Source organism: Vanacampus margaritifer, chromosome 4 (genome assembly GCF_051991255.1).
Source record: "Vanacampus margaritifer isolate UIUO_Vmar chromosome 4, RoL_Vmar_1.0, whole genome shotgun sequence".
Classification (NCBI taxonomy): domain Eukaryota; kingdom Metazoa; phylum Chordata; class Actinopteri; order Syngnathiformes; family Syngnathidae; genus Vanacampus; species Vanacampus margaritifer.
This window is the reverse complement of record NC_135435.1, coordinates 32,203,679-32,230,310: the sequence shown is the minus strand read 5'-3', so window position 1 is coordinate 32,230,310 and position 26,632 is coordinate 32,203,679. Positions and strand designations below refer to the sequence as shown.

Sequence of the window (26,632 nt, the reverse complement as noted above, 5' to 3'; positions counted from 1 at the left end):
GAATGGTACGGCCTGAGGGGTCTGTATCAATTTGGATACTTAATTTCATACTTTGAGGAGGATGGTAGGAACACTGCCACACAAAAAAAACTACAAATGCGCTGACTCCTTTATGACATACGTCAAAAGCTACACCGGATGAAAGGACAGTCAAGGATTTCAATCAATGCGCTTGTTCTTATAGGAAATATGGTCTTCCTTCAGATATAACAATATCGCTTTTGTCCATATGGTGCCGCCTTAATCAAAACACAAACTGAAAGTTCCTTAGTGTTGCTTTAACGGAAGAAGTCGGGAACAAACGAAAGATCAGTCAGACTAGCCCAAAATGGCCGCCAGCCCCCCCCCCCCCCCCAAATAGCCACGTTTTTTCCCTCTGTGCTGTAAAGTTAAAAACTATTACAGGCCAAATGATTGCAAAACAATCAAATGGTGCACATATGATTCACGTCTTTATTCTTGCTGGCATTAAGGGACCCAAAAAAAAAAATTCATGTATTGAATTTTTTTTAAGTTAATCAGTTATTGCAAGTTTTTTCTCCTAAATCCCGGAATCGGACCTCCAAAAATAGGTCGGACGCTACCACCGAATATTTAGCATGACAAGAAGTCCGATCTACACAGTGAAGCGCATTTGCGTGCCGCTGCTCTCGCCGGCACCGCACGCGTGTTTGTCCAGCTGATACTTGTAGGCAAACTTTTGCCGGCACAGCGGGCAGCCAAAGGGTTTCTCCCCCGTGTGCGTGCGCATGTGCGTCACCAGGCTGCTTTTGGCCGAGAATCTCTGACTGCACAAGGAGCAGGAGAAAGCTTTCTCTCCCGTGTGCGTCACCATGTGGATGCGCAGGTGCTCCTTCTGCGCAAAGGTTTTGCCGCACATGGAGCAGGCGAAGGGTCTCTCGCCCGTGTGCGTTCTCATGTGGTTGACAAGCTTGGATTGGAATCGGAACGTCATGTGGCACACGGAGCACGAGAAGGGTTTCTCCCCGGTGTGGATCCTGGTGTGCTCTTTCAAGCTGCTCTTTCTGGGGAACTTTTTGCCACAGTAGGAGCAGGAGAAGGGTTTCTCACCGGTGTGCGAGCGCATGTGCCGCAGGAGCGACGAGTGGGTGGCGAAGCTCATGCGGCACACCTGACAGGCGAAGGGTTTCTCACCCGTGTGCGTCCTCATGTGGTTGACGAAGGTGGAGTGGAAGCGGAAGGTCATGTTGCACTCCAGGCACGAGAAGGGTTTGTCGCCGGCGTGGATTCGGCTGTGCTGGAGCAAATGTTCCCTTTGCGAGAAGCGCTTGCTGCAAAAGGAGCAGCCGATGAGCTTTTCCCCCGTGTGGCATCTCATGTGTCTGGTCAAGTTCTTCCGCTGGGAAAACGTTTTGTGACATTGAGGGCACTTGAAAGGTTTGCCGGTTCCTCCAGAGTGCTCGTCGTCGTCGTCGTCGTCGACTCGTTCAGCGGCCGAGAGAGGATCCAACAAGTTGTCGCCTTGTGATCTTGGCTTCTCTTCACTTCCGCTGTCTTCAAAGCGGGACCACTCAGCTTCTTCTTCTTCTTCTTCACTCTTGACGATGACGCGAGTGACTGGAAGTGTGCTCAAGTCCGCCACTTGCAGGCCTTCAAGATGCTCCTCGTCAACATGGGGGGTTTCTTCTTTGGTGTGGGTGGTCTCCGGCGCGTCCCGCTCCACCCCGCAGATCCACTCCTGCTGCTGTTCAGGGGGAACTTCTTGACCAACGTCTGCAGGACACCACGAGACAAACATGATTTGAAAAAGTCAGGTCACACAGCACTGTCGATAAACAGGAAAAAGATTTTTTATTTTTTTTTACAACTTTGTTGGCTGGACTCGATCACAAAACACGAATGCATACGTGAAAATATTGCTGCTGGCTATGAGAAAGCAACTCAACTCAAGGTGAACATTTTCTTGAAGTAAAAGGAAAATACATTTGAAAAACAAATTTTCGCCCTCCATCACATTTTTTTTTCAATTGATTTGCAGAGGTTATAGGTCACATTAAACGGTGGGAAAATCTACTTATAACATAAGAACAAGAAAATGCTTGAGGAAACTGACAGTTTAAAAAAAAAAAAAAAAAAAAAAAAAAAAAAGCCCCCCCTGGCCACTTGCACATTGGGGTACTGTGACATTGGACAAGAACCCTCTAAAAATATGACCTCTGTAAAAAGGCCAAAATTGGTGCGCAAAATGTATTCCCGCCATATAGCACGTCGAAAAGATCAGTTTTTTGTAATTGTGCATGGCAACTTTAAAAAAATCAACTTTTTCGCTCGGCCTGATTGTGTGTGTAAAGTTTGATGAGTTTTTGTTCATGTTTAGTGTCTGAAAAATCGGATTATTTGCGGAGAAAAACTACTACGACTGCAAAAAAGAATCATAATAATAATTCCTACAGAAACAATAGGGACCTCCCGGACCTCGCAGCGGTCGTTGCTCGGGCCCTAATAATAACCAACCTGTCGTGTTCGAGTCCACGCGAGGTTTGAAAAGCGCGTCGAGCAGTTGCTGTTGTCGCAGGTTCTCCTCTTTGGTCCGAGAAAGTTCCTCCTCGTACTCGCTGATGGTTTTTTCCAGCTCCACAAATATTTCCTCCACGGCCGCATTGAGCCGCTGGTTGACCAAAGCTCGCAACATTTTAACTTTACACATCTTGCCACGAGATTGACAACGACCGTTAACGTGTTTTCGCTCACTTCCGCCCGTCTTTGTTCGCAGCTAACGAGCTAAGCTAAGGGAAAGAGCGTCGACGTGCTTCGAGGCGAGATATAAAAACTAAAAAAAAACGCGTCGTGACGTGTCGTTTTTATCAAAAGAACGAAAGATTTTTTATTATAAATATTCGCCATATAAACAAACGCATTCATAAAGTATCGATCGGTTAAGCAAAGATTGTACGTTGACATTAGTTTAGTTAGCGATGTGTTGCTAATGTCTGACTTCTTCGACGTCGTTTATTGTCGGGAAAATAGGACACCGTTGACACATTGCTGCCCTCTACCGGCCGCGACGTGGTGCTGCATTTCTCCGTTCCACGCTGAAATCCTGCGATGGAACTAAGTCACCAATAGAGGGTAGCAATTGACCGAACAGCCTTTAAAAAGTTTGAAACACACGAAGAAGAGAGCGAGAGGGCAAGCGACGAAGAAGAAAATTGGTCTGATCGTCACTAAACGTAGCGAATAATTATGTCAAAATCTCCCTTTGTCGCTATATATAATTATTTTTACTTAACAGACCAACATTTCTGTTGTTTATTCAACGTAGACGAAACGTCACCCTTCATGATAGTATCATCCTTAATTGCACTTTGAAGCTTTTTTATTTTTTTTTATTGAGTTCAGCTCATTAGCCACTAACAAAGACTGGCCGTGCGGATGTCAAGTGTTTGTTATTATAGTGAGAAAATGTGCAAAGTGAAAATGTTGCGAGCTTTGGTCAACCAGCGGCTCAATGCGGCCGTGGAGGAAATCTTTGCGGTGTTGGAAAGAACCATAACAGAGTACGAGGACGAACTTTCTCGAACCAAAGAGGAGAACCTGCGACAGCTGAACCTCCTGGACGCGTTTTTCAAACCTTGCATGGACTCAAACGCGCCAGGTTGGTTGTCTTTTGTCTGCTTCTTAGCGAAACAGTAAACGATAGCCTTAACGAGATGCTAGAGGCTCGAACCAACAAGAAACTAAGTGGAGATTTTGCCGTGACCAGCAACTCGCTACCTCCGCGCTATTTTGCCGTGAATCGCGCGAGAACTACAAGTACATCTTAGAATAGTGCTAAAAGCGGTCGCTGAAAGTGGTGGTTCACGGGAATGGATCCCGCTCTGTACATTTTTTTTACTACCGCAATTTTTTATGGTTCCCCACCTGAGCTTTTTGTCTTCTGTTCAGCAGATGGCCATCAACGTTCCCTCTGGGCAGCAGGAGTGGAGCTCCGGGGTGGAGGAGCAGGATCAGCCGGAGCACCCCCACGTGGCAGACGAGGAGGCTAGTGCGACGAAAGTCAAGCAAATGTGGAGTGTGGAGGAGACCGACAAAGTTGTCGTGACGAATGTTATTGTGAAGAGTGAAGAGGGAGGACCCCGAGCGGAGGACGCGAGAACTGCCGTCGACAGGAAAGTCTTCAAGTGTTCCCAGTGCCACATAAGCTTCGCCTACGAGGGCAACCTGAAACGGCACGCCAGGCACCACGAGCGCCACAAGCAACTCGGGTGCTCGCATTGCCACAAAACCTTCCACGATGTGACACATTTGACGAGACACGTGCGAAGCCACACCGGAGAAAAACCCTTCGGCTGCTCGCTTTGTGGCCAAAGGTTCACCCTGAAAGGCAATTTGAGGCGTCACGCCAAAATGCACAGCGGAGAAAAAACTTTCTCCTGCTCATTTTAACGCTCAGTCGTTTTCCTCCAAATCCAACTTGAGGACACCCATGAGAATACACACTGGAGAGAAACCCTTCTCCTGTTCGGTGTGTGGCGCCAGTTTCCTTGACACAACACGTGAGAACGCACACGGGCGAGAAACCCTTCTCCTGCTCCTTTTGCACCAGAAGCTTCTCGCAAAGAGCTCATCTGATCGCGCACACGGGAGAGAAACCTTTCTCCTGCTCCGTGTGCCACCTCAGCTTCGGCATCAGCTCCATGCTCATCCAGCACATGAAGACGCACACCAACGAGAAGCCCTTCTCATGCTCACTCTGCCCCAAAAACTTCTCCAGGAAGAGGAGTTTGACGGCGCACATCCGGACGCACACCGGCGAGAAAATCTTCTCCTGCTCCGTGTGCAACGACACTTTCGGCGTTCAGTCCACGCTGGTCCGACACATGAGAACGCACACGGGTGAGAAACCTTTCGCCTGCTATGTCTGCGGGGAAACCTTTGCTCTGAAAGGCACGTTAATAATACACACCAGGAAGCACACGGGAGAGAAACCCTTCAGTTGCGACGTGTGCGGAAAGAAGTTGCTGTACAAGTATCAAGTGAAGAAGCACAAATGCACTGGAAAGAAAATCAGCAGCACTCAAACACTCGCAAGCGGCTCCGGCTGACGTTTTGCCGCCATCGCCATCGGATACGACCTGCACTCGCATGCAATCAACGAGAGAGAGACTTTGTATATAAAATTCTGTTATTATTTTTCAAATCATTCTTTAGCATCTGTTCCCACTCTTGCTGCTGTCAAAAAATGAGATGAGAATTTGTGCAATAGTGCAAATTATAGACCAAGTGTGCTTGCTTCGAGCGGTTTATCACTCCCAGTTGTCGTTTACGGTCAAACGGACACGGAACGGGATTTAACGTAGATCACAATTGTTCAACCAAATCATGCCATTAAGTCTCATGCTAATCTAATGCAAAAAGCCGCAGTTAGCATCCATTTTCAGGGCTGCCATATTTGTTCTATTACAATAAAACGGTGAACATTTTGAACACGCGTCAAAAACAAATTGGCGGAACGGCGACAAGCTCCTGGATGAAAGGCATTCCATGTTTCTTCTAAAAAGTAGATTAAAAGCATTTTTCTTTTGGAGTCAAGCGCAGATTTGGTCTTTACTTTGGTTTAAATTAAATGACCTAAATTCAGCCTCTTTTTCCTCTAGTGCGGATCCTTATTTTGAATACTTAAAAAAAACAATCAGTAAACAGATGATCATCTAAAACATCTTGTAACTTCTAACTGTGCATCGACCCTTTTCCAACTCTCAGACGAACTAAAAGAGTGCTCCACAAGGGGGCGCTTTGAGGGGATGTTTTGGGGGGGAAAAGAAAAACAATTCGCGGTAGAAAGTCACATGACCAGAGAGAGTCAATCACATGCGTCGGCCTTCGAAGCAGGAAGTCAATATGAAAAAGACAAAAACATCAAGTCAAATTACTAGTCAATCAATTGTAACCTGAACATTTTCCAAAACAAGTGTCATTTAATGACACATTTTCCCCAACAATATGATGATTATAAAATTCAATGACGTAATCTGGGCACACGTCGACCCCAACGCTTTTCATGACTTCGTTACTTTCTCAGTCATTTGGTCGTTGAGTTGCTTCTGGTCAATCAAGCACTTAATCAATCACTCCAAATCGGTTCCATATTCACTGTTGGAAACGGAAATTGCTCTTCCGCAATAGGCCAAAAAATAAAAATTCGACCTTCAATAACAATCATCATGATAAATTGCTTTCACTTACTTTGAGATGATTTCCACGTGACTGCATGCAGAAGTTGCTCACATCAATTAAAAGTGCTGTCAAAAGTTTTCCTGCAAAAGCGCGCACCTGCTTCCTTCCTTCCTTTCAATCAAGTCAACTCGTTGACGAGGCCTGAATACAAAAGATTGGCCACCAGGTGGCACCATTGCTCAGTTTACAATATCGACAGTCATTTGATTGCCATTCAGTCATTTTGATTGCAAAATAACTGTTACGCAACTACGTTTGATCGGGAATTTTCCTGTTTCATTTATGTATTTATTTAAATTGTTTTTATTGTGTGTTGTATACAAGATATGTTTTTTATGAACAAATGGGAAAAAAAGACACGAGAAAATGTCCATTAATTCCATGCAATTTTAAGCAAAAATGCTATCTTGGAATATAATCCATGTATTATTTAAGATGAGCTATCATTGGTTCAATTAAAAAAAAAAAAACATCAAAAGTTCTAGTGGTATTTTTAGCTATTTTATAAAAAAACATTCAACTTTGTACTCACTGGAACTTTCAACTTTGTCGTCATGTGAAGGCTCATTGATGAGGAATCCTTTTGTCTTTTTCAAATCAATACTTTTTGGTTATCGCAGTCAGAAGGACACGCCCACCAAAAGCACAACGGTGACACTTGTCAGACTTTTATTTCCTTATACTACTAGTATGATATAACAAGACATTTCATTTGCTTTCTGTATCTATAGATGACATCAATTATAAACATTTATCATTATGTACAAATATATACGAGTGCACGAAGGTTTGGGGGTCCCCGGACAATTTTATGCTATTTCACAATTGTACAGTTTACAAGCACTCAAAAGTTTGGCTTCCAACTGTATTTTGGGCCATTTTAGCAATAAACAGTCGCCAGAAATGTTTTCATTCAACATATTTATATGAATAAAAGTGTGCTATGTTGTAAGACTCGACTGAAAACTGACAAAAACATTTCTCATAAAGTATGCCGAAAACCATAACATATGAAAAGTGATGTTCCAACTCTGTTTTTAATTTCTTCTGATTAAAAAAAAAAGTAAAATTGCAGTCAAAGTTCAAAACAGGTCCGGAAAGTCATTTAGTTTGCGTCCCCCTTGAAAAGCAGCGGCCAACGTGCGAGTCGGCTTTGTGACGAGCTACACGTCGAAGCGCGTCGGCGTGCGGCTGCCGCTCTCGCCGGCAGCACACGCGTGTTTGTTGAGCTGATACTTGTAGACGAATTTTTGCCGGCACAGCTGACAGCCGAAGGGTTTCTCGCCCGTGTGTGTGCGCGCGTGCGTCACCAGGCTGCTCTTGAGCGAGAAGGTCTGCGCGCACACGGAGCACGAGAACGCTTTGTCGGCCGTGTGTGTCACCATGTGGATGCGCAGGTGCGTCTTCTGGCCGAAGGTTTTGCCACACACGGAGCAGACGAAGGGTCTCTCGCCGGTGTGCGTCCGCGCGTGGTTGGCCAGCTTGGAGCGGGAGCCGAAGGTCATGTGGCAGGCGGTGCACGGGAACGGTTTCTCCCCCGTGTGGATTCTGGTGTGGCGGATCAGGTTGACCTTGCGCGAGAACTTCTTCTGGCAGAAGGAGCACGCGAAGGGCTGCTCGCCCGCGTGCGAGCGCATGTGCCTCAGGAGCGACGAGTGGACGCCGAAGGTGGCGCCGCACGCCTGGCAGGCGAAGGGCTTCTCGCCCGTGTGCGTCCGCATGTGGTTGACGAAGGTGGAGTGGAAGCGGAAGGTCATGTTGCACACCGAGCACGAGAAGGGTTTGTCGCCGGCGTGGATTCGGCTGTGCTGGAGCAAATGTTCCCTTTGCGAGAAGCGCCGGCTGCAAAAGGAGCAGCCGATGAGTTTTCCCCCCGTGTGGCATCTCGTGTGTCTGGTCAAGTTCTTCCGCTGGGAAAACGTTTTGCGGCATTGAGGGCACTTGAAACTCTTCTGGCCTTCGGGGTCGTCTTGGCCGTCGCTTTCAGCGTTGGAGAGCGCCGCTAAAAGGCTGCCGGCCGTCTCGTGCTCGCGTCGCCGCTCGTCCAGCCGTGACCACTCAGCTGCTGCTCCTTCGTCTTCATCATCATCATCTTCAGCTTCTTCGCTCTTGACGATGACGCGAGTCACCGCAAGCTTGCTTGTGTCCGCCGCCGCCGCCTGCTGACCTTAAAAGGTACAATTTGCAACGTTAAAAAAAAAAGCCCCGTCTCAACGATGCTCAAACTTTATAAAAGGAGGACGCACAACATTTTTTTTTGGGGGGTTCCGTCGGTTTGAGCACGAGTCTACTCTCAGATGCTCTAACTCGGGTGTCAGGTGATTAAAATGTAATTAATGGCATGACTTCACGATTAATCACACGTTTTATATCAGTTCTAAATGTACAATTTTTTTTTTTTTCTTACGTTTTTATACTCCTTTGACGTGGTCATGTCTGCTGCGTTGCGACTAAAATTCCCACAGTGCAGGCTTTACAAATAAGGGGCGCTCATTAACGCACTAATTAAACAAACTCAAAATGAACGCCTCGTTCTAATGGATTGTGCATTTCCAAAAATACAACATTAAACCGGTCACATTTCATGTTTAGCAATACTTCTTCATGAAAGGCACACCAGCAATGTCCGGTTTTCCGGTGATCCCCAAAAAAGTCTGCGGGTTCGAGGAGATTTTCAATTTGCGCTCTGGAATGAGAGCCTCCAGCTCAACAATTGAAATGTTGAAATGGCAATTGAAGACTTTTTTACATTTTGGCCTGTTTTGCTCCCGCTTCTTGTCCCTCCTCGACGACCCAACTTGATGGCGCTCTACGGATTCTGACCGATAGGATCTGAGGCAGGCCACCTTCCTGGAGGCGGGGCTATGCGGAATTCTGCGTGCAATGCATAATAAGTTCTGCTGTTGTGATGCATTGACTTTTCCGTGGCTCGAATTAAGTCATATGAAATATTTCAAGTTAAATAAAAAAAAAATTGGATAGAAAAAGATATTGTGCATATTTTCTATAGAGGGCATGAAAAGAACGATTTGTGTGGATCCGTCTCATGACACTGAACATTTTGATGAGTTGAAAGTACAAATATATTCCTAATTGATTTGACATTTTGGGCTCAAATACCACAAGTCTAGTGAGAAAAAGAAAAATAGGACCCACAAGTTGAATGCAACTTTTGCCCCATTTTCGCTTGCTCGTCAATCTGTGTTCTATCGCAAGCTTTCTTCTTTTTCCTCAAATGGGATTTTTGAGGATTTTAAGCCGCATGTAAATCTTGCTAGCAGCTTGAGGTGCGAATACGACACCTTGAAGCTGATCTCCCTCCTCCTCTTCATTGCGGGGGGGCCGAGGCTCCTCCAGCCCCACCCTGGAGCTCCCCTCCTGCTGCTCAGGCTCAGGCGGGACGTCCCCTTGACGGACATCTGCAGCAGGACACCACGAGACAAACATGCAACGTCAGTGCAAACATTCCAACACTCATTTGGAACTTTTTGATACTCTGTAAACGGTTTGCTGCATTTGCAGTACGATACGATATACTTTTATTTTCCCCGTGGGGAACTTTTTCCTGGACTACGTCCAGCTGCAGTTTACAGTAAAGAGAAAACAACAGAATAGAACGAGATCAAATTCAAATTAAATAAATAAGAAGTGCAGCAATAAGTAGAAGAAGCCTTCACAGAAGTGTACACGTGTCGTGCACAGTGACACTTTTTTTTATTCTCAGAGTTTTCAGATTTAAATACTTTGTTTTTTTTCCTGAAGAGATTATTTCTATTTTCAGATTTTGCCCCTATGAAATTTTCGCAGATTTTTTTTTAAAGATCGAAACACTTGGTTTTTTTTCTACTTTAAAGCTGCAATATTGAACTTTTCCCCCCCAAATAACTTTACAATAAGATTTTTATTTATTATTATTATTATTATTTATTTTATTATTTTTATTATTTATTTATTATTATTTATTTATTATGACCATTTATATCAGAAATGACTTCTAATTAGCAGATTAACACTTTAGCTGTTCACAATGTGCACTCGTGCAAGCCTCTGGCCAATAGTTTTTAGACTGGATTCGGGTTAGAATTTCCCGCGCCCTGTCTGCGGATGTGACGTAATGTGCGTGGTGTACGTGAAGAACGGTATTTGCAGTTTCATTTTTTGTCAGCAGGTGGCAGTAGCGATTCAACATGGAATATTCTACGTTCTAGTAGCTTTAGTTTAAGACATAAAAACGAGAATGTAAAGAAATCTGATTGCTTTACAATGTGTCATTTTGGTCCATAGTTTAGTTTCCATGACGTAGAGTTGAGCTTTTCGAGGTGATACTTTGCAAATGGATCTTGAATTGAAAAGACAAAAAGAAAAATCGATATTTGCAGGTACTTATGGATCCAAAACATCCAGCAAAAAAAAAAAAAACGCCCAAGAATGCAGAGGAGCAAAACGTTAGGTTGGATTGTTGTTTAGTGGCCTAAACCCTTTTGAACATTTGTGGAATGAGTTGAACTGTTGAAAGGTCGAGCTACGAAATATGGATGGAAGAGCAACATCATTTGTGTCTTAAAGTGTAGGAAGTGAAGGCGTGAGTGATCAGGTGACCAACCTGTCGCGTTTGAGTCCACGCGAGGTTTGAAAAGCGCGTCGAGCAGTTGTCGATGTCGCAAGTTCTCGCCTTTTGTTCGAGAAAGTTCCTCCTCGTACTCGCTGATGGTTCTTTCCAGCACCGCAAAGATTTCCTCCACGGCCGCACTCAGCCGCTGGTCGACCAAAGCTCGCAGCATTTTCACTTTACACATTTCCACGCGATAACAAAAACAAGGACGATTTAAAAAACAAACAGTTTGTACTCGCAGTGGCGCTTTTTGGACTACTTCCGGCTTTCTTTGTTAGCAGCTAAAAGCTAGTTCGGGATGCTAGCGACGAGTATCCGGCCACCATAAAACGTGCTCGTTTCTTCTCTTCTAGGACACGAATGTGTGCAAAATACAAAGTCCAATGGGCACAACAAAGCGGAGTCAGCACAAAGTATGTCGAAATGTGAAGTTGGTCACCCGTACACGCCGACAACTGCAAAGAGCTTGCGGTGTTTGCCTCGATGACGTCACCGCAGTGCAGAGGAAGTGCGACTAAAAAGAAAGCAATCATCACAAAAAGAAGAAAATGACCTGAAATGAAATCAAACGACGGCACAAATCGCAATCCGACAACTGACTCGCGTTTTCATTTCAAAGTCGTCATTTTACAAGCGCCGCGTCACATTCGTAACATTTTCTTTCGCAAAGTCTTACTGCATTCGGAGGAAATCATAAGATGAGCTCATATGCAAGCAACATTTCACAGCGTTTATACATTTCACCAACATCTGCTCCCATGCAGTCATAATTCAATTTTGAATAGTCGAAACAACAAAATGAATCCACCACGACTGAGCGGACGTCCCACCTCAGCCAATCGCGTTCAGCTCCCTCGATCACGTGCACAAACAAGTTGTAGGCGTGTAACGATGTCCAAACATCGCCACATCAACCGCACAATTTGATCATTGGCGATATGGAAACATCTCACCATATTGTTAAAAAAACAACAACAACCTCATATTGGGAAAACCAGCATGATAGTTTGTTTACGTGCGTAATAACGTCCTTGACAAAGACAAGCCTGTGTCTAAATTGACGAGGTCCTCGGAAGGCCAAATTTGTCGGCCGCATGACGTCACTCACTGAACGGATTTACATATGAATGGATTTTGCAATGCTGCTTGGCGGGAGCGCATTGGCCGGACTCCGTTCACGTGTAAGTCTGTGCGTGTTGTGGCGTCACGCCGGGAGTGACGTCATGCAGCCGACAAATTCGGCCTTCCGAGGACCTCGTCAATTTACACACAGGCTTGGCCATGTCATGTCACATGTCCATGTCATGTGACCCTATTGGCTCAGTGGCGCAAAAGTCTCAGCGTGTGAAGGTCGTCATTATTGTGTACTTTTGTGGATTAAAAGTCATGTTTTTTGAGATGTGGAAAAATATTTATTGCTTGCACCAAAACACTCCTAATTAAAATTAAACTGCACTAAGAGACTAACCACCAGAGGGTGCTAGAACTGTACAAATGGAATACAAGTGTGACTTTTGTGCCGTTTTTCTCCGTAGGTTTGGCACATTTCTTGAAAGTGAGACGACATTTTCAAAATGCAGTGGACAGTTCCTAAAAGCAGCTTACAATTGGTGCCAATTGAATGACTTTTGTCATTACTTTCATCAAATTGCCAATGTATGTCTTCGTACACGTCTCAATTGCCTCCGTGGATCTGTGCAAATGATTGCGTACATTTAGCCCACATTTAGCACATTTTCCAAATGAGTAGATGTTGCTGATCAAACTGGATTCGTTGTTTTTCAGTCTAATGGTTTTCCAAAACATGTCGGCGGGATTTCAGTGTGCAAGTCATGATATGCAAAATCATCTGTTCCATTGTCAAAAAGGAGTCCAGCATTTCACAGGTGATCGCCGAAGAGGATGGTTGAGACATTCACGCCGGGTTTTTTCTTCACTGCATTGCAAAGGAAAAAATATCGGCTGCGATGTGGATGAAAACTTTTGGCCAAACAAATTTTAAAAAATGTCAATTTATTGTAAAAAAATAATAAATAGAAGTCACTAAAGGGTTGAGGAACTTTCCGCTCGGGATATGGCCGCAGTGCCACCTGAGTTCCGCCACTTCTACTGTTTGCTTAGCTCCCAGATGTTTTTGGGCTCGGAGTCATGAAGACTCCAGCCGACACGAGCGATAGACGAGCACACAGCAGGAGCTCTGTGGCTCGGGGCGTCGATCGGCAGTCTCCCAAGCTAATGGTCTTGGGTTCGTTCCTCAACCCTTGAGTGACTTTTTTTTAAAACTTCTTTATTTTACTCTCTTCCAAGTGTAAATATTACTCTAAAACGGAGTCTATTGGGTCCAGTCAAATTTACTCTACAGAATTTACTGTGTAGTGAAAGTGTTACAGTAGTTGGCTGTGCGCTAGATGTAATTTTAGTGATGAATTTTTAGTTTTTCAGAAATATACAGAATTCGGCTTACACTTTCTTTTGTTGCACTCTAATGTGTAAGTAACTTTGTGTGAATAAAAAGGGTTGCAATTTCCTTGACTGTGAGTGGAGCATGTCAAACCGCAAACTTTAAAAACTGCTTTTGCAAAATCCCCCACTTTTATATATAATTGTATTTTGTTAGCGGCACCTCTGCTCATCATTTCGACTTGCGGTGCTCACAGAACGCCATCTCAGGTTGAAGAAATGTGCCAAACCTATGGAGAAAAACGGCAATATCGTGAAATGACAACGATATTGTTATCATTCCATCCTACAGATGGTTGGGAATGCTCCATCCGCTGCTTTGGCCCGGATTCTTCTGGAAGTAACGTTTTGTAGGTGAACAATTTGTGAAGCTGAAAAGTAAATATTTTGATAGTGAAAAAAAAATCTGTGTTAAACGTAAATTAAGAATCTGACGCAACTGATAGACTGCCATTTACTTGTCTTCACTTGAGGCAAACGAGCACTTAGGAGAGCGGTTGCCATGACGATAACACAAGCTGACGTCAGTTCCGGGTCACAAATTGCCACTTGTGTCAGCAGCAGACTCGCGATCATCCGCCGCCAACCGAGAGGCGAACCTGCGATCACGCTCGTTACGAGTAAGCGACTCGTCCACGCCGTGTTTCCTCATGTGCGTCCTCAAGTTGCACTTATGAGCAAAGGTTTGTGCACACACAGAGCAGGAAAAGGGTTTCTCCCCCGTGTGCGTTCTCATGTGCGCCACCAAAATGGCTTTGGTAGCGTAGCCTTCGCCGCACATGGAACAATGGAAAGGTCTCTCGCCGGTGTGTCTCCGCATGTGAATCTTCAAACTGCACTTTGACGAGTACGTTTGGCCGCAGACGGAACAGGGGAAAGGTTTTTCTCCCGTGTGCGTTCTCATGTGGACCGTCAACGTGTCTTTCCGGGTGAATCGTTCGCCGCAAGTTGAGCAGGCAAATGGTTTCTCTCCAGTGTGCTTTCTGGTGTGTACCAACAAAATGGCTTTTGTGGTGAAGCCTTCGCCGCAAACTGAGCAATCGAAAGGTTTCTCGCCCGTGTGTCTTCTCATGTGGGCCTTCAAGTTGCTCTTGGAAGAGAAAGTCTGGGCGCAAACAGCACACGGAAAAGGTTTTTCTCCCGTGTGCGTCCTCATGTGCTCCATCAGAGTGTGTTTGCGAGGGAATCTCTCGCTGCAGAGCGAGCAGGGGAAGGGTTTCTCCCCGGTGTGCGTTCTCATGTGCGACTTCAAATTGCTCTTGGACGAGAACTTCTGAGAACAAAGTGAACAAGGAAAGGGTTTCTCGCCCGTGTGCGTCATCACGTGCGACTTCAAATGCGTCCTCCTGGTGAATCCTTTGGCGCAAAACGGACACGTGAACGGCTTTTCTCTCGTCTCGTCGTCGGTGTCGAGCGAGTCGGAGAGCGGAGCCGAGACCCCGCCCACTTCCGACTCTCTTCCACTGTGATGGAGCTGGCCAGGCTCGCCTTCATCTTCCTCGTCTTCGGCCTTCACCACCACCCGAATGACGGGAAAGTCGCTGACGTCGGCCTCGTCCTCGTCCACAACTGCAAGACGACGGCCTCCGGCATCCTGACTGATGTCCACGTCCTGCTTTTCTTCTTTGACGTGGGGGGGCTCGTCTTCCTTTTTGATGGGGGGGGTCCTCGTGTCTGCAGAACACAAGACAAATGAGAAGGAGTCACTTTTTTTGCTGCACCAAACAGGAAGAAGTATATAAGAAGGATTCATGTGCGAATACCTCCACTAAGCGGTGAAAGTGAGTCACGCGCTTCACATTTTTGTACCTACAGCCGAACCTCAGTTTTCGTAGGATTTTGTCAGTTTTGTCCTGGTTTTCATTCTTTTGAGTTTTGCAGTTGATTAAGAAAAAGAACAAAGTTTGTTTGTGATGTCACTCCACGTTTTCCACTCATTTTATTGACCACAAAGGCCTCCTTGTGCTGCTATTTGGATTCCTTACGAGCCACCCGAACAATTTGCTCATTCTCGAAATGTCTTTTCTCTATGCACCTTTTTGTGTGCAGCATTCTCTAATTTAACTTTGGAATGAATGTAAAGTGATGAATATCATCATTATATGCTGTCAGTTTCGGTTCTTTAGCAAACTTTGCCACGATGCATCCAACCTTTTGAAAATTGGACAAAGATGACAAAAGTTATGAACATTTTTTAGCCATCTCTTGCATACTTTAAACCTTTGCGTATATTTGAAATGCATATATAGCTGTAATGGATGTATTTATTGATATATGTAGTGTCTAGAAATGTGTTTATATTGTTGTTGTCGGACTTTTGTCTTTTACGTCTGGTTTGTTTGGAAGAATTTTGTCATTTTATCGTAGTGAACACTTGAAAGACTGCAAATCAAATCCATAATTAACTTCACAACTGGAATGGAAGTCGAGCACGAAAGTGTCTTTCGCTTGCTTTTATTTTCAGCTCATCAGCAAGTTCTGCAGAAGCCTGAGAATGATCCGATCATTTGAATCAGGCCTGTTGGGGAGGGAAACCTCGAAAAACATGCAGGATGGGGGCTCTCGGACCCGACTACACTAAACATGGACCCGGCGAAGCAAGAATTGTCCCCGGAGATTTGAAAGAAAACTATGGACAACCCCGTTCAAAATGATGGCTTGACCATCTCCAAGCACTTTGATGTTCCCGTTGCACATATTGAGAAATTTAAGATCCACAGGATGGCGCAGCACAAATTTAGAGACGGATAATACAAGTGGTAACAAAAGACTCTCGTAAAACATTTCTCATTTCTGAGTATTTTTGACGGTGTGGCCATTTTGGCTCCTGCCTGCGGACATCTTCTACCTGCCGTTTTTCTCAGCAAAACTCACATCCTGTTTTCTGTTTGTTTGCTTTTGTGACAGGCCAAAGCAAAACGAGTATTCATTTGGTGCCAACAAACCATGTTGAAGTATGTTGAGGTGTTTCATTGAGCCAACCTGTGCTTTACAGCCATCTTTTGGCATCTACAGGAATTTATTCTGACCTGTGCGCAGATCAACTAGCGCAAAGTGTTGTTGTGGAATTGGAACCAGCAAACTGCAAAACCAGCTCACGCTCAAGACTCTTACTGACCTTTCATCATCGCAACTCAAAACAACTTCATTGACATTGTCTACTTCTGTTTTTGCCATTAGTCTTGTGCTCATTTTTTCCCTTTGTTTTGCCGGAAGTTGGAACGTTTCTGTGATGATTTGATACACTCGAAGTGACCTGGAAATGTGTCGGCAATATCAAAATAAAAGGGAAGAAATGGATTCATTTCATCATTATATAAAATCTACAAATTACGCAGGGGAAAAAGCTGATTGTTTACATGCTTATACTTGTTTGGACGGGCAGATAGATATTCCATACAAAATTCATCGTGTAATGTGAAACTAGAGTGTGAAGTGATGAGTATGAAAAGCAGATGTGATCGACCTGTTGTGTGCGAGTCCATGTGAGCGTCCAGTAGTTGTCGTCGTGGCTGCTTGTCCTCTTTTGTTGGGGAAACAAGTTCCTCCGATGGTTCTCTTCAACGCTGCAAAGATTTCCTCCTCGCTTAGTGAATCATTTTTTCGACAAGACCAGGACGACTTTTGCGAAGTCCCGCTGGCCGCTTCTCCGTTAGCTCGCGTTGCTAATTTGCGTCCATAGTTAACAAGCTAAGCTAACATAAACGTCAAGGCGCGTTTGGACGTGTGCAGTGCGACGTTTACACGGAGCTCAAGAGCCCGCTGCTTCTTATCGCGTAGACAAAACACAAGACAAAAAAGAACACGTAACATCGGCGGTGTTGGAACGGACGCGCGCGTGATGACGTTGTTGCTAGGAGGAACCCGTCGCGTTCGCCGTGACGTCAGGCTGAGAACTGCGCAGGGCAGGCGCGACCCTCCCTTTTTCTGACCCTTTACTTTTTATCCACCTACCCTACGGACGGACGGTAAACAAGTCGTTTTTTTTTTTTTTTTTGCAATAACCAACTTACTGTGTAATTATATTCCATCTGTTTTGGTAGAAGTGTTTTTTGTTTACTTATATTTGACGTACATGTATGCACTGGAAGAGCTACTGTTGATCATGGTTGTTTTTTTAGGTGATACTTGGTGTAAAAGTCATTCAGTGGCGAGCTTCGTTCTGTGTGCCGCCAGGGGGAACAGTCATCTGGGAGTTGTAGTCCTTTTACTTTGTGTCGCAGAGAAATGACGCCAGCTCTTGCGTCAGCCAATAAAAACGCGCAATCATGTGACGTCACTTGGAGTCAACATCCGATTTTACGGCTCAATCGTTTCACGACTTTTGTCACATAAAATTCAGCCAAAACGCAACACGAGGCAGCAACTCTGCTCTTATATCGGGGAAAAGATAAGATTAGGAAGGATAGTAAAGAGATAAAGATTTTCTGTAGATAGCAAACAAAAAGACAATCACGCTAGTGCCTTGACTTCTAATTAGACACACGTGGAACCGAGAGAAATAAGAGATTTTAAAAGACAGGTTCCTTCAATAGACAGACCGACCAAGGCAAGCATATTTAATCATTCTGAAATGGAGCCACAAGTTGTCAACTTGTGATGCATCAGTAACTTGAAGTAACTTTATGCAGTGCACTTATTGTACTTCAAAGTACAGCGTCTGCATTTGACTTGTAGATGGTTGTTTTAAAAAATATTTTTACGTCACAATTCTTAGTGATATTACTTTTGACATCTTGCACACAAGAACTCGACCAAGCTGTTAAAAAAATCAAAAGAAAACAATAAAAAGCAACTATTAGGAGTGTAACAAAAAGCGGTTTTGAAGCAGAAACATTTTTGGATTTAAAAGATGCCACTTTGAATTATATTAAGATACGCATGGAGTGAATCTTTTATTCGAGATCTTCGAAGGAAATCGGACAAATCCGTTCAAATGTCTGTCAAATGGCAACAAAAACATCATAACATCTGGAGCTGATGTTCATGATGATGCAATCCAATCCGGCCGAGTCGAAGCAAATGGAACGGTTCCACTTTCAAATCAATCCAAACATCCTGGAAATGTCTTGAGGAGAGACGCACGCACGCACGCACGTCGTAGCCATCGTGAAAACGATTCTCACCCGGGTGTGTCGAAATCATGAAAAGGTTTGGCATTCGTTCTCATCGGACAAGCAAGCGTTGAGGTAAGAGGAGAAGAAAAAAAAATCCACTTTGTCCTTGATGACGGCCATGATTTTGTGGTCGCGGGCAATTCGCTGGACGAACATGTCCTCCTGCGTGTGGAGCACAAAGTCGCACCATTGGCACCCGGAAAGCAGCAGGTGGCCCTGAACCTGCCAGAAACACGGGTGGCTTTTGCGCAAGCCGTACGCGTCTTCCTGCCGCACGATAAACGAGCACTCCAAGAAAGTGCGCGCGTTGGAGCACTTCAACTCCAGCAGGCCGAAAACCGGCTGAGCCTTGGGATCGAAGACCACGCCGTGGGGGGCCGTGCCCATCCACGGGGCGTCGGGATGGACCAGGAAGCCGCACGGGTAGCGGTTGACGTCCATGGCCCGACAGTAGTCCTCGATGGCGGCGGGTCCCAAGTGAAGGCCCCGATGCTCGTCCGCCGTTCGGGGCGCGGCTTTCACCAGCTTCCCGGCCAGGCTCTCGCCCCCGCCGGCCCCCGCGTCGCCGCAGATCTCTTTGAAATTGTTGGACGTGATCCGAGGGCGCCCCAGCCGGCGGCTCTCGGCCCGCCGGCCCCGGGTGTCCTTTTCAAGTTTGTGGGCCAGCCTCAGAGGCGTTTGAAGGCTCGCCATGTGCCGGTCCTGCCGCTGCGTCAACACAAAGGAACAGGCGGGAGGTCCCAGCTTGTAGTCTGCCGGCGGCAGGCGCGGGGGCCAAGGGGCGTCGGCGTGCGGGCGGGTCCGGAGCACCGACTTTGCCGCCATCTGGTAGGAAAGGACGCTTCCTTGCTGGACGGGACCGAAGAGCGAGGGGACGCAAAGCGCGTGCGGCCAAACGGCCATGGTGGTGATCAAGGGTGCGAGGTGGGCAGGGAGGTCCTGGTACACCTCCTGGACCTTCAGGGCGGAGGGTTCGGGCAGCGGCGAGATGACGCCCCGGTACAGGTTGCTTCTGTTAAAACAACAACAAAATGGTGGGAACTCCCAACACTTTTCAAAATGAAAACATTGAATTAAGAAATGATGTTGATATTTTGGAAAATTTTATCTACAGTAGAAAACTCCCTGCAATTGTTATAAGTTTTAAACAAAATTGTGTTTTTTTTTATCCTGACACTCAAATCTTCTCTTTTACTGCAAATGAATATCGGCTTGAAATATCGATTATCGGCCTCCTTGACTACTAATAATCGTATTGGCCTTGAAAAAAACATATCGGTATATCAGTAGTGCTGCATCCATTCTATCCACCCATCATGTTTTTTTTTTGTAAAATGTAAAAGAGGAATCCCTCAGGGGTCAGTTTTAGGCCCACGACTCTGACGTAGCCGCAGGAAAACGCAAAATATCAAAAAACATCTTTTATAATCTGCGAAGTTAAAACATGGAATGAGCTACACAGGAACTGAATTTTTTTCCAGGTTTTTGACAAAATGTTTCAGGTCACCGAGATAAACACACGAAGAAGAAAAATTGCTCCTCAGGTGACGTCACTGATTAGTGAGCTTTACTCACCTGTTGTTTGTATCACTATTTTGTAATGTCTGTTTTTTTTCCTCTGGGTGGCGGAATAAAGATTTGTTTTCCTAAGAGAACTACCAGGGACAAGCAAAGAGGAAAGTAGTAGTTGCTCGAGCAGTATTAAAGCTTGTTTTTCAAACATCTACTGTTTGTTGTTCCTCCTCAATTGAGCATGAAATGAAATTCAAGCGGGAGCACAAACCGTAATCCTTCCGCCAGTCGTCTGTCGCTCGGCTCAGCTGAGAGGAGCACCACGTTGTTGCGCCGACTCGCTTCCGGATCCTGCGGTCAAATGTTTATTTATTTTGCGTCATTTCTCGGCTCACGCCGGCACACAACAGAGCAAATCGGGATGCTAATGAAATTGTCCTGACAAACATGGCAAAACAATCCTGTCGGCATCCGACACACTTCAGCACACAAGTCCAATTTCAACATTTTGACGTTTTTTGGTGGGAAAACGAAAGGGGCAAAAGTTTCACCTTCAATCATTTCATGTGCGTCAACGACTTTGATGAGAGATGCTTTGTTAACGGCTGTATTACAATAAATAAAGTTATCCCATATTTACTCCTCTAGTATTACAAAGCGTGCCCTTTCTGGAACTTTGACTGTTGAAACCTTCAGCGCAGAAGAAAGACACGTCGGTATGATTATCTGCACAATGACTCGTATCTGTGATGGTTGCTGCTGTGTGTTCCCCCAACCTTTAGAGCAGCAACGACTGCGTAACCGGGTGCGCCCGAAAAGAAATCAAACGAGAGGGCTGGGCAGAATGTGGTCCGGAGCCGGTAGGAGATTGTAATCGGTGCACATCTCGGTCCGTTCTCCTCGCCAGCAAAAATAATCCAAGTCTTTTGTCTTCCTTCCTTGTCTGTTGTTTATTAAATGAGCCATGTTGACTGAGGCTGATATCATTGCAATTATTATTATATCAATATTTGGGGCTGATATTGATGATGAACTTGACCAAGATTTGACTTGTTTAACTTTTTTGTGTCTGACTGTAGCACTTTGAGATGTAAAATGCATTACAAATAAAACATACGATAACTCACAGTAAAAGGGAAAATATGGCCGCCCTTAACTAGATTTCAAAGCCTTTAAGCAATTGTTTAGTAAAGCGACAACTTGACTCCAAATTCTTTTTCTTATCATTCTATGAGGAAGCGTGTATGAACATTAAAAGTGCAAAAATCAACGGCATCCGATTCACTCCCAAAAAGTTTGAGCCGACTAAGTATCAAAATGATGATGATATCCTGGAGGGGTGGGCAAGAAAAAGACACCTGCAATGTCATATTATATTATTATCACGATGAAAGCAGGATGTGCTCAAGAAAAAGTGAGTTCAGATTTGGAATAAGCGCAAAAACTGCATTGAGAAAAGTTGACTTACATCTTCGATTAAAAAAGGTACAGAAACAAACAGACAAAAGGAAGTCGAGGAAAAACCGTTTGAAGAGCTTGGCGGCCATTTTGCTTGGAGAGAGGGGGGCCGAGGGGGGGTCGGCTGGCACTTACAGTTAAACAGAAAGTTTTGCCGATATCTGCTATGCGATAAAAAGCAACTTCAACGCATTGGATGCCATTTTGTTTCAGGCATCGAACCGAGGTCTTCTATGGAGGACCAAAACTGCCCAAATTAAAATTCAATAAAAGTAAAAATAAAAACGGATATAAAAAATATAATTCAAAAATTGAATAAAAAATAAATATAAATGGAAATAAAAACTTCTCTCGCTATCTATCTGTATATATATATATATATATATATATATATATATATATATATATATATATATATATATATATATATAAAGTTGTGACTTGAGTTGCTCAACAAGTCGTGGTGACAGTGGACAAGATAATCATCCATTGCTATATATTTTTGTTGTCGTTTGTATTTCCATTTATATATATTTTTTGTATATACTTTTTGAATTAAACTTTTATTTTCACTTTTACTTATACATTCATTTATTGATTTTTAAATGTAGGCAGTTTTGGTCCTCTGATGAAGTGGAACTTACTGTGGGCGAACGGCCGCCGCGCCGCGGGCGAGCCGCGGCGTAGTCGTGCTCCGCCATGACGCGATTTGCACGCGCGTCTTCTGCCGCTTCATCGGAAGGCCGTCTCGTTCTTCTCTCCCCAGAATCTGGTCTTGCAGGCGGGAAGGTGTCGCGGTTCCGCTCAAACAGGACGGGAACAACGCCTTCTTTTAGCGACAGGCGTCCTTTGACCAACCTTGACTCGCACGTGTCCTTTTTTCGAAAATGGCGGCTACACACCCGGGTGTGTTGTGTGACGCGCAAGTTGTCCCGGCTGATGGCGGCCATCCATTGACGTCGGAGCTCCTCATTCTCAGGAAATGGGAAAAAAGTCACCGGGCTGTCGTTGTTGAACGAAGGCTGACAGGAAGGAACGCAGCAACATGCAGCGGTGATCCTTCTTGTTCGCCGCTGCTTCAACTTGAGCTCGTTTTCTTGGCTCGATTTCTGCCCGTGGTCTTTTTTCATGTGAGCCTTCAAGTTGCTGTGATGAGCAAAGGCCTGAGCACACACGGAGCAGGAAAAAGAGTTTTCTGTCGCGTGCGATCTCACGTGCACAGTCAAATGATTTTTCAGAGTGAATCTTCGGCCGCAAACGGAGCAAGCAAATGGTTTCTCTCCGTGCTGTTTCTTGGCGTGTGCCATCAATTTGCCGTTTGTAGCGAAGCCTTTGCGGCAAACCCAACAATGAAAAGTCTTGTTGACGGCGTGTCCTCTGGTGTGCGCCTTCAAGCCGCTCCGTGAGGCCAACTGCTTGTGGCAAATTGCACAAGGGAAACGTTTCTCTCCCGTGTGCATCCGCATGTGCGAAAGCAAAGTTGTTTTCTGAAAGAATCTTTGGCTGCAAAGCGAGCAAGGGAATAGTTTCTCCCTGGCGTGCGTCTTCACGTGCGACTTCAAAAGTGTCCTCCTCGTGAAGGCTTTTGTGCAAAACGAGCAGCGGTAAGGTTTTCCTCTGGGCTCCTCGTCACTTTCGGGAGATTCTGAGAGCGGCGCCAAGAAAACGTCGATTTCCCACTCCTGCTGGCTGCCATCGAGCTGTGGCGACTCTTCGTCTTCCTTCACAGCGTCGCGAGCGAGCGGGGCGTCGCGAGCGAGCGGGGCGACGCGAGCGAGCGGGGCGTCGCGAGCGAGCGGGGCGTCGCTCACGTCAGCCTCGTCGTCTTCTTTCTTCACATGCAGCAGAACTTCAAGACGCTCGCCGACCTGCTGACTGATGTCCACTTCCTCCGTTTCCTCTTTAAGGCGGGGGGGCTCTTCTTCCTCATCTTCCTCTTTAATGCAGGGCCACTCGCGTCGCTCGTCTTCCTCCTCAAGGTGGGGGGGCGGCCGCAGAAGCTGCGGGACGCCTGCAGGACCGGCAAGAAACATTTGAAAGAGTCTGCAGCGATCAAATAATTTTGCCATTGATTATGCTGCTATGCATTATCCACCGCATTTCATTTGTTAACCACGTTAGGCAACTGAGAACGCCTTCTCATCGACAGTGCCGACCCGCAGGCAATTCTGGGTTCGAAATAGGGCTGCACAATTATTTGAATCGATATCAAAATCACCAGAATTAATCATAATTATATTTATTTTGAAAGTGTCTGAAACAATGTCCTAGCATCAATCACAAGAAAAAAATCTTCAAAGTTTACAAACATGCTAAATGTAGTTTAGCATCACTTGCCCCGAATACGAAAGAAGTCCAGACAACGAAGACGGATCCCTTTGGCTGGTCTCCAATTTTGCTGGCTGTGACTCAGCAGGTTATTTTGTCATCTTAATCACCATGCCCGTGAGCCGCGCCACATTGTTTACGTCAACATGTGCATCTATGTCATGTTTTTAGTCAAGTGGAGTAAATGCAAGCATTTTTATGACCATACTTGTCTAAATGCAATAAAGTACAATTGAACAAATGCTGTTTTTTGTATTTGAAAAATAGTTATTCATCAGTTTTTGTGTTTAAGTAAAAACAGGATGAGGCAATTTAACATTCATATGGTCTTAGTCATAAAGTCTCTCTACACCAGCTGATGATGTCACACAAGGCCACACCCCTTAAAGGAACACATGCAAAATACTACTATGGGCGGTCATCTCTGCACAAAAGATGATTGAATACAATAAAGGTTGGATTTGAAAGTGGAACGATTCAATTCGGTTTGAGGGATCACGATTAGATTCGATCCGGCTCAGTCCGAGATGGTATGACGCAAGAACTGTTGTTGTTATTTGACATACATTGAAATGAGCTTGTCGGGACTGTAGATGAGACATTTTCTTCTAAGATATATCTCGCCAATAAAAGAGGATTTGAAACGTTTGAAACGCAATATGTTTTAAAGCGGAACGGTTCGGTTTGATGCGCCACAATCTAAAACTGTTCAAAATCAGGTTCAAACCGATTTTTTGTTACACCCCTAAAAACTACACTTGTGAGTTTTAGTGTCTCAATGTACAGTAATTATAATATATGACACGAGTAGTTTGCTTTTATATTCAATATTTGTTTTTATACATTAGAGTTGTTCGTCTTTCCCAAATGAATGAACGTCAATTGTTCGCAGATTTTCGCTATTCGAAAATGGCTTTTGTCGGGTTCAGATTTGAGTCGACCGAGTTACGAGTTCGGTCATGGAACGCACTGAACTACTGAGTCGAGCCCATTTATTGGTTAGCAGCCGTTCGCTGATACGACTTTGTTGTTGTTATCAGAATGGAACATTGATGGAAAACGTTCAAGAAGAGCACAAACCTGTCGCGAGTGAGTCCATCGGAATCTTGGAAAACAAGTGTTGCTCCTTTTCCTCTTTTGGTGCGCAAACGTTGTCTTCGCCCTCCACAAATCCTTGCTAATTCATTTCCCACACATTTTACACTAATTCAGTAGCTCCCTACTTAGCTTAGCATGTGTTGCTAGCTTTGCTAACTCTCGCTGTTAGCAGTTAGCAAGCCAGAAGAAACGAGAAGCGCACCGAGGCAAGATTATTCCAGAAAGGAAATGTGAAGCTTTTCGTGTTTGTTTAGACGTAATAGAATTGTGTAATGTACGGCTACTAAACAGACTCAAGCATACGAGCTATGTTCGCCGACATGCGTCCGGAAACGCCGTTTAATGGAGAGAGAAAAAAAAACTTTGCCACACATGCGCAAAACTGCACTGATCCACTGTACGGTAAGTCATTAGGGACATAAGTCATCAATCAAAGAATTATACAATAAATTGCTTTATGAAGCATTCCAACAACGGCTATAAAAAAAAGACAATGAATTACACACTCCGTTGGGAAATTGTGAAGAACAAACAGAGGTTTACAGGCACATTTCTACATTTTCGTCTTTGCATTGGTGCCTTTTACACCAACGTTCAAGTTGATAAAATCCATTCGAACTGTTTAACATGGCGCAAAGGGCGCCTGTCATTTCCCCTTTTAAAAAATGCCTAAAAGTTTCAAGGTTGGGCAAATACTCTTGTAAATATTTTCAATGGCTGCTCGTTTGCTTGGTAGCCAAAAACGCTGAACTTAATTCACTCACGCAAGCACAGACAAGTTGTCCACTTGACTTCACAAATTCAGCTCGGTACTGCACAGCCCATTAAGTAAAAAAGGCAACAAAACGGACTGAGCGCACGCGCACGTGTAATTCTGCAAAGCAATTGCCTCTTAAAACAAACAAAAAAAATCCTTAGTACGCACACGTAAAACTGGCCGCCGTCTTAAAAAAAAACATCGAATCTACGGAAAGCCATCAGGGACAAAAAATGAAACAACAATAGCACGTACGTTAACACTGCAGGACTAGTTTACATTACAAAACATAATGCAACTTTCATGTAGCGTCCATAAATGTGACACGCATGCGCACAAAGCACAACGTCGAGTGTCAGGACGCAAAAGACGTAACGGCCCGGGAGTAAATATGGTCCAGAAGCGGCTGGGGACCACTAACTTGGCCGCTGTTACTGCATGGCTCGGGTGGTAGAGTGGATGTCTGCCAAGCCAGCTTATTGTCAGAAGTTGAAGGTTCAAACCCAGGCCCCTTATGAATACGTCGAAGCGTTCTTCAGCAAGGTACTGAACCACCGCGTTTTGCGATTGGCTGGCGACCAGTTCAGGGTTCCTCTTGCCCAGAATCAGTTGGGATAAGATTTGTTTGACATTACAAGTTAGTTTATTGGTTGCGTAAAGGCTGTACAGCAGATGTCAACAACCCAGTTTCAAAAAGAAAAGAACTGGTTTTGCCACTTATTCAATGGAAACACATTTTGAACAGTAATATTTGAGAATAATTATTTTTAAAAATAAAATAAAGAGAGCCTTTTTAACTCAACATCAAGGATTGTTAAACAACTCAGAGCAGAGCACCTTTTGAAGCCACCCACCTTTCAAGTGAGCACAATTTTTGGAACCAACTTTATTAATTTGTAATGTTACGAGGAGTCCCGCAGGGATCTGTACTTAATCCTCTATTGTTCAGTATTTATTTCATGCTGCAACATTATTTCACCAATTGTAGACGAGCTAACTCTTGCAGCCGTTCATCTATCAAATGTTCATCACAAGCTAGTGTTTTATGTCTGTTTAAAAAATACATTACAATGTAGAAGAAAGTGAAAACAC

General features: G+C 44.7%; 4 protein-coding genes across 6 annotated transcripts; 1 reads left to right on the top strand and 3 right to left on the bottom strand.

The window, feature by feature from the left end:
- Positions 1–433: 433 nt before the first annotated feature.
- LOC144050904 (uncharacterized) lies at positions 434–11,636 on the bottom strand. The gene is made up of 7 exons (XM_077564585.1): positions 10,802–11,636; positions 9,501–9,617; positions 7,368–8,365; positions 4,604–4,789; positions 3,883–4,338; positions 2,476–2,734; positions 434–1,734 (listed from the first exon to the last, which is right to left on the bottom strand). Exons 1-7 carry the CDS (start codon positions 10,992–10,994, stop codon positions 617–619), a joined length of 3,327 nt encoding a protein of 1,108 aa, XP_077420711.1. The 5' UTR covers positions 10,995–11,636; the 3' UTR covers positions 434–616.
- LOC144050229 (uncharacterized) lies at positions 2,593–5,548 on the top strand. 2 transcript variants are annotated; one of them, XM_077563316.1, is made up of 2 exons: positions 2,593–3,616; positions 3,907–5,548. In XM_077563316.1, the coding sequence occupies exon 2, from the start codon at positions 3,910–3,912 to the stop codon at positions 4,405–4,407; it is 498 nt and encodes a 165-aa protein (XP_077419442.1). In that variant the 5' UTR covers positions 2,593–3,616; positions 3,907–3,909; the 3' UTR covers positions 4,408–5,548. The 2 variants fall into 2 exon arrangements, with proteins under 2 accessions (XP_077419442.1, XP_077419440.1); XM_077563314.1 differs by having other exon boundaries at positions 2,596–3,616; positions 3,910–5,548.
- Positions 11,637–12,145: 509 nt separating the features above from the next.
- Positions 12,146–17,118, bottom strand: LOC144050213 (uncharacterized). Of its 2 annotated transcripts, XR_013293803.1 has the most exons (3): positions 16,737–17,118; positions 13,729–14,944; positions 12,146–13,641 (listed from the first exon to the last, which is right to left on the bottom strand). XR_013293803.1 is itself a non-coding variant. In XM_077563288.1 (2 exons), the coding sequence occupies exons 1-2, from the start codon at positions 16,753–16,755 to the stop codon at positions 13,806–13,808; spliced, it is 1,158 nt and encodes a 385-aa protein (XP_077419414.1). In that variant the 5' UTR covers positions 16,756–17,118; the 3' UTR covers positions 12,146–13,805. The 2 variants fall into 2 exon arrangements, 1 of the variants encoding a protein (XP_077419414.1); XM_077563288.1 differs by having other exon boundaries at positions 12,146–14,944.
- Positions 17,119–18,135: 1,017 nt separating this feature from the next.
- Positions 18,136–26,471, bottom strand: LOC144050177 (uncharacterized). The gene is made up of 4 exons (XM_077563227.1): positions 24,766–26,471; positions 22,002–23,368; positions 20,171–20,250; positions 18,136–19,399 (listed from the first exon to the last, which is right to left on the bottom strand). Exons 1-4 carry the CDS (start codon positions 24,782–24,784, stop codon positions 18,412–18,414), a joined length of 2,454 nt encoding a protein of 817 aa, XP_077419353.1. The 5' UTR covers positions 24,785–26,471; the 3' UTR covers positions 18,136–18,411.
- Between the last annotated feature and the right edge of the window lie 161 nt (positions 26,472–26,632).